The sequence below is a fragment of the Thamnophis elegans genome, chromosome 11, assembly GCF_009769535.1.
Source record: "Thamnophis elegans isolate rThaEle1 chromosome 11, rThaEle1.pri, whole genome shotgun sequence".
Taxonomy (NCBI): Eukaryota; Metazoa; Chordata; class Lepidosauria; order Squamata; family Colubridae; genus Thamnophis; species Thamnophis elegans.
Genome location: NC_045551.1, coordinates 43672157 through 43679237, shown reverse-complemented (window position 1 = coordinate 43679237; position 7081 = coordinate 43672157). Strand labels below are relative to the sequence as shown.

The 7081-nt window shown below is 47.1% G+C and overlaps 1 protein-coding gene across 1 annotated transcript in view; it reads left to right on the top strand.

Annotated features, from left to right (window-relative positions):
• Positions 1 to 4643: 4643 nt before the first annotated feature.
• The window catches only part of STK24 (serine/threonine kinase 24), a 34884-nt gene continuing 32446 nt past the window's right edge, over positions 4644 to 7081 (top strand). The window contains exon 1 of the mRNA XM_032226669.1: positions 4644 to 4876. Within this exon, the coding sequence (XP_032082560.1) occupies positions 4832 to 4876 (45 nt within the window). The 5' untranslated portion in view covers positions 4644 to 4831. The remainder of the gene's footprint in view (positions 4877 to 7081) is intronic.

The following is a 7081-nucleotide window of genomic DNA, read 5'->3' as shown; positions in this document are numbered from 1 at the left end:
AGGAGAAATTGGTCTACTCATCCCTCCTTCACCCTTTTCTGTCTAATTAAATATACATACCGAACTCCGCCACATCATTATCTGCTCATTTGCAAAGTATCCCAAAGGCCCTTTAAACTCAATGCATGTCTTTCTCCACTTTGTCCTCACCACTCTGGGACCTCAAACATGTTTAGAATTATCATGAGCAATCAGGGGGCACCATTACACAATGTTGCAGATGGAAGAAAGGCTCTACTTCATTCTTGGCGAGTGGATCAGTCAGCTGATATACTGTCAATCTTCCTTTTTGTCTTTTAATTAACACACAAAACAGTCTTTTCTCAAGCTGAACTGTAGGACAGGCATCTACACAACCTAGGATGACCTTGTGTAATCCATTTATGGAATAGAGTGGAAGAAAAATATTTTCTTCTGCCAGAGAAGCAGAGGGTTAGAGATTTTGTAGTAGTACATGCGTATAGTGCCCAGTATTGTAGTAGCATCTTCAAGTGGCTGGAGATATAGCCAAAAAGTTTCTATATAGTCAACAGGCAGTGACTAGTTCAGAAGAAATCAAGAAGTCCCATGTTTCTATTTGAATCCACTACTTTATGGAATCGTTGGAACCTCAGGTGTTTTTTTCTTCTTCTTTTTGATTTAAACCTTATACTCTGGTTTTATAAGATATTCATCTAAGTCTATTGCATATTCAAGCACAACTGATTCTACTTTGGACAATTTAGGTGAAGATCAAGATCTGTTGAAAAGGTTCTAATGCTGGGAAAGCTGGAACAAGTAGAGCAATAAGGTAGATGGACTCAGTTTACAAGAGTTATCATTAGGAGACAGGAAAGACCATGTTAGGGACAGATTATTATGGAAGAAATCTATGTGGTTGCTAAGAGGTGACAATGACTAGATGACACATCATGCTAAAACTCACGTCTGTAACCTTTCACTGGGCAAACCGATACATCACAGAGCAAAACCAAGATATTTCAGATGAGCTAAGCATCCAAAACCCAGGACTCTCCTGGAATTGAAATTTGGCAAATTTTATAAACCATTTTCTGGGGCCAACTTCTGATGTTTGACTATCCTATACTGTTCACTGTGGGCTACTTTCAAGGCAGATTATGCCTCTGAATTTTTGGGAACTTTCCCAGTACATTAGCTTTGCAATTGTAGAAGGAATTAAGGAATCTAGCAAGGCAGGGGTCTCATACCCCTAGGCCGCAGTCCACTTTTGGGCCTTGATCTGTTCGGAACTGGGCCATGGAAGTGGCAGGTGAGCGTGTGCACACCTGCATTCCCACTTGCACAAATAGCAGGTGTTTGCCCGCGCTCTATTTCTGTGAGTGGTGCCTGCTGCTCACACAAATGGAGCTGCATGTATATGCTTGCCCGCTGCTCATGCACAACCATCCCTTCTACCTCCCGGTAGAGGAGCCACACATTTGGAAAGGTTGGGAAACTCTGGTAAGGGAAGATCTCTTGAAATAATGACCCAACGGGTCTCACAAAGTGGAGCCGTGGCTCTGACTGTAGATAGTCTTCGAGTCACAACTATAATTAGGCCCAAAATTTATGTTGCTAAGTGAAACATTTGTTAAGTGAGTTTTGCCCCATTTCAAGACTTTTGCCACAGCTGTTAAGTGAATCATTGCAGTTGATAAAATTAGTAAGGTGGTCGTTATGTGAATCTGGCTTCTCCATTGACTTCACTTGTCAGGTCGCAAAAGGGGATCACAGGACTCTGGGGCACAGCGCTGAACATAAATATGAACCAGTTGCCAAGCATCTGAATTTTGATCACATGATCATGGGGATTGTGCAAAGGTCCCAATTATGAAAAATGGTCATAAGTTTTTAAAGGAAAAACTCTATTTGTCTGTATACAAATACAAACGGGACCATGCAAATTACACCATGTTAATTACTTTTAGTATTAATTACTGTTAATCCATATATGCAAATATGTAGCTTTGAACAGTTTTCCTCACGAAATAAATGAAGCTATTGTTTTTGACGTGTTCTCTTTATCTATTTTTAGGATTTGTGTAGGGAACGAATCACACTGAAGGTCAGATTTATGCAAAAGTATTGAAAATTGCAGCGTTTAAGCACCAGTGTGTAACAGTGAACCAAACCAAACCATAGCTAGGAATGGAGCCAAACTATGAAATCTCTCAGACTGTGCTTTATCAGAATGACCTCGGGAACTATGGTGTTGTGATACAAGGCGCCCATCTTTGGTTTTGTGGTGTGTGTGTGAGAGAGAGAGAGAAAGAGAGAGAGAGAATGTCATGACTCATGTAGTCCAGCACTGCTTTTAATCAGACAGACCGCAATACCACCACTTGATATCTATTATTTTTGCAGTCTCCAGACCATTGAAAATATACTGAAGAAATCGGACGGCAAAACCTAGAGATCAAAAAGGTAGAAAAATATACTTTTATGCTGGTCACAGGAATTTGAGAAAATCAAAGCGTGTCTTTTGGTCATCAAATTATTCCCTAATGTTACCCTGCTGCATTTTGTGTGTGAAAATATATCTACTATGATGCACATGCTTACTATTCTGCAGGGAAACACAGATTAAAGAAATGGTAGTACTTGAGTGGGCCAATTCTACCAGGCCGTGCCCAGTTTTTCCTTGGAAAAATCCTCCATTCAGTAATGAAGTTAGTTTCTTTTTTGTATTAACAAAAAAAATCTCAATAAGGAAGTAAGCTTCATCCTTGATTTTCCAGCACCCTAGTTTTCTCTACTCATACTTTACATTACAAACACATTACATTACAAACACAACCAATTTCGTTGTATTTATTTTGTATAATGACAATAAAGACTATACTATACATTAACAACTTTCTCAAAACAGGATAAAATCACGTATTTAATAATGAAGACAAATCCAACCAAAGCAGAGGCGCCTAACAATGAATTAAACTTATTTCAGGATCTTCCCTTTGTCCCAAAGCAACCTGGGAACTGGACTTTTCTATCTATCCATTCTGCTATTAAGTAAAAAAGAGAAAACTGGTAATTTTTGTTTGTATTTTAAAGAGCAAACAAATGTGAACACATCAGAAGTTAATATCACAGGGTATTTGAAAAAGGGACTGCAGTAACATACAGGTAGTCCTCAATTTACAACAGTTCATTTAATAACTGTTCAAAATTACAATGGCATTTTAAAAAGTTACTTATGACCGTTTTTCACACTTACAACCCATTGGAGCATCCAAGGTCATGTGATCAAAATGCAGACACTTAGCAACTGACTCATATAAGTGACAGTTGCAGAATCCTGGGGTCATGTGATTCCCTTTGCAACCTTATGACAACGGAGAAGCCAGATTCACTTAACAGCCGTGTCACTAACTTAACAACCGCAGCGATTCACTTAACAACTGGAGCAAGAAAGGTCGTAAAACGGGCAAAATCCACTTAAATGTCCCACTGAACAACAGGAATTTTGGGCTCAACTGTGGTCGAAAGCCGAGGACTACCTGTACCTCACACTTTAGAAAGCCAAATTAGGACCTTACATCCCAACGGATCTTATTCCGAATTCGGTCAATTAAAAAGGAAAAAAAACCCCAAACACATCCGGCACTGAGGGGGGTTCATTTTGTCATCGGGTCGAACAGGAAAGGCCGCAGCCCTCGGGGAAAAAAGATGCCTAGTGTCGGGATTTCAGGCAAATGAAATAATCTGGGTCCCCCCCCCCCCTCGTCCGCACCTGCCCCGGGCCAGGCGCAGGTGTCCGTTCGGGCTGGATCTGCAGCTGAGGCGGGAGTCGGCCAAGGTCGCCCTCTGCGGCAAAGGCGGCGGGAGGAGAGCAGGAAGCGGTCAGCCCTCCTCCTCCTCCCAGCTCGCGGCCGTTCAAGGGCGCTCGCTCCGCCTTCCTCCGGCCGCGGGTCAGCGAGGGGCAGGCAGGAATCGGGAGGACGTTGCCCCGCATTAGAGAGGCATTAAAGCCTCCTCGGGCGGCTCTGGCAGAAGCCGCAGGCGGGCTTCCCTTGCCATCTCCCCCCCCCGTCCCCACTGGGCCCCTAAGGTCGCAGGGAGCGCAAGCCCCGGAGTTGCCCTTGGCCAAAGGAGGCGGGTCAGAGAGCCCGTTAGGGACTCGGGAGACCCTCCCGGAAAAGGACTGCAGGGAAGCACCCTGGAACGAGACAGGGCAAAGCGGCTCCTTTGCTTGGACCGGGACTCTTTTTCCCCCCACGCGTCCCTAACACGTGGTTGGGAATCAAGAGCTTTCAAGATGCCCCCGCACCGCTGCCTCCTTCGACACGGCTGGATTAGGGCCTCCTGCAGGCGAGGAGCGAGCCTCTCCCTCCGACGCTCCCACCTTGATCGAGAAATAATAATAATAATAATAAAGTCCTCCCAGGGATCAGCTGGGAGGAAAGCGGGGGGCAGAAAGACCCGGAAAAACCCCGCGCGCTGCCTTCCTCCCTCCTCCCGCTTACGTTCACCCCCCCCCCCACTCGCGGCGTGCCCCCCCCCCCGTCCGCCAGGAGGAGGGGCCACGCTGCCCCCGCCTCCTTTCCCACCCGGCTGTTGTGCGCGCGCGCGCGCAGCCCAGCAGCCAACCAACCAACCAGGCAGCCTCCTCTCGCACGTTCCTTCCGTACTCGGTCCCTGGTTCTTTCTGGTGTGTGTGTTGGGAGGGAGGGGGGGAGTTGGGGGCCGAAGGGGGAGCGGAGGATCGCTGTGCGGAGCGGAGACCGATGTGAATCCTTCGGGTCCTGTCCGGAGCTGGTGGAAGGGGGAGGGGGGTTCGAGGGGAGGAGGAGGAGGAAGAGCAAGCGCTGCTTCTGCCGCTTCCGTCATCATGGCTCACTCCCCTGTCCAGCAGCCCGGCCTGCCGGGGATGCAGGTGAGCAAGCAGCCCCGCTTCCCTTCCCCACTCCCCACCCCACCGGCCTTCTCTTGCCTCCTCCCTCGCTTTCCCTGCTTGGGCTGGAAGCCGCTCTGGGCTCCTGGCGGGAGGAGGGCTTGTGGGAGGGGGGGGGGGGTCCGCTGCGGCTATCTGGTCGGGGGCTGGCACGAGGCTCCTCGCTCGGTGGGTGTCAGCCCCGGCAGCGGGCGGGGACAGGGGCGGGCGGGGAGGCACGTGCGGAGAGGGGGCGAGGGGAGGCGGGGGCCGCTGGTGCAGCCACTCTTCCATCTGCGCCCCTGGCAACCAGGGAGGGCGAGGAATGCGCCCCGCTCGTCTCCTCCCTTGCCCACTAAGTTGCCTGGGTTGGCCAAAAAAAACAAACCGACCCAGACCCACCTTTGCAGACCCCTCTTGATCTGCTGGAAGAAGGGTTGACCTTCAGGGCGTCCTGCGCTGCTCCCCTGTGTACGTGCCCAGCTTCTCATTTGGAGCTGACTTGTAGAGGACACCGCAGATGTTATTTGGGGAGCCATCTCCCTCCCTCCTTCCCACCCTCTCCTCCTTTCTCTCCCCTCTGCACTCTTTCTCTCTCTCTCACCCCTATTCTCCCTCTCTCTTCCCACTGTCCCCCCTCTCTCCCTCTCCCTTTCTCTTCTTTCCTTCCCCACTCTCTCTCTCCCCCTATTCCCCCTCTCTCTCCCCTCTCTTTCCCCCGTCCTTCCCACCTTCTCTCTCCCCCCCTCGCAGTCTCCCTCTCTCCTCCTTTCTCTCCCTCATGCACTCTCTCTCTCATCTCTATTCTCCCACCCTTTCCCCTTTCTTCCCCCTGTCCTTCCCACCACCCTCTCTCTCACCCCACTCTTCCTTTCTCTTCTTTCCTCCCCCACTCTCTTTTTCTCTCCTCCTCTATTCTCCCTCCCACCCCCTCTCCTTTCCCCCTGTCCTTCCCAGCCTCTCCTTTGCTCTCCCTCTTTCTCCCCCTCCCTTCCCCACTCTTTCTTTCAACATATTCCTCCCCCCCCACCCCAACTCTCTCCCTCTCTCTTTTAAATGCTTTATATCTTCACTTGCTCTTTTGGTTAATGTTGGTTAACAAAATCAAGCTGTAGGAAGGCAGCATTGGGATGGCATTCCTGAGGTAATCCTTGGGGGTGGGGGTGGAGAGTTTAAAATCTACATTTTAAGAAAAATCACTAATGAAAAGGATCCTTTCGGGCTCTTCTACTTTGATGGCTATGTTTTACAAGTGGTGTTTGGACTGTGCCTATACATTTGAGAGACTGAATGGGAATAGGGAAGCTGTAGCTAGAAAAAACCCTATGTAGTGGACTTTCAAGGTACTGTATCTTTTTGTTTTGAATTCAATGCCTGATAACTCAAATCCTCAATGACTTGTGCACTTTAGGAGGCCCTGTGAATTCCAGAGATCCGAAATGTTGTATAGGACCTCATCTTATATCTTGTAGATCAAAAAATGGAAGTGGGAGGAGAGGTTTGAACCAAAGATACTGGGTTTTTCCTCAATTAGCAGACTCTGTATAGCACCCAGAATATTACCCAATTTCTCTGACCTCAAGATTATTGTATGTCCAGGTCCTCTGCTGAGATAATTGATTTTTGTCATACCGGTAGTTCCTTTCAAAAGTCACCTTCTTCCATCTTTTAAAAAGACATTAATTGGATGCTGAAGTTTGATCCTATTAGCGTTTGACTAAGAAGCAGAAGTTATAAAGATTCCATGTTTTCTGTTTCCCCCTCATCTTCTGGTTATTTCTCATTCTCTGCTGCCTCCTCCAATAACTGTACTGGAGTACAGTTAAACGAGGGTTGTGATATACACATATACACAAAGACTTTTTTTAAAAAAAGTGGGTCAAAATAAATTATGACTACTTACTTTGTTCCTACCTGGCAGGTAAGCTGTCTTTTGGCAGGTAAAAGTCCACTACAGTGATGGGTCCAGGATCATAATACAAGAGTCTCCAGGATCCTCTTGGACAATGTTGGATTTCTGTGTGAATTCAACGTAGTTTACATGGTTTGAAATATAGGTATAATTATTGGTGGAAGTGAGATTCACCCTGATTGGACTTCCCGGTGTTGAATTATAAATGGCAAAAATAGGACATTTTTACTTTTTAAAAATGTAAGTCATAGTTTAACCTATCTCAAAATGCCATCAAAAGGGATTTTAAAACTTTG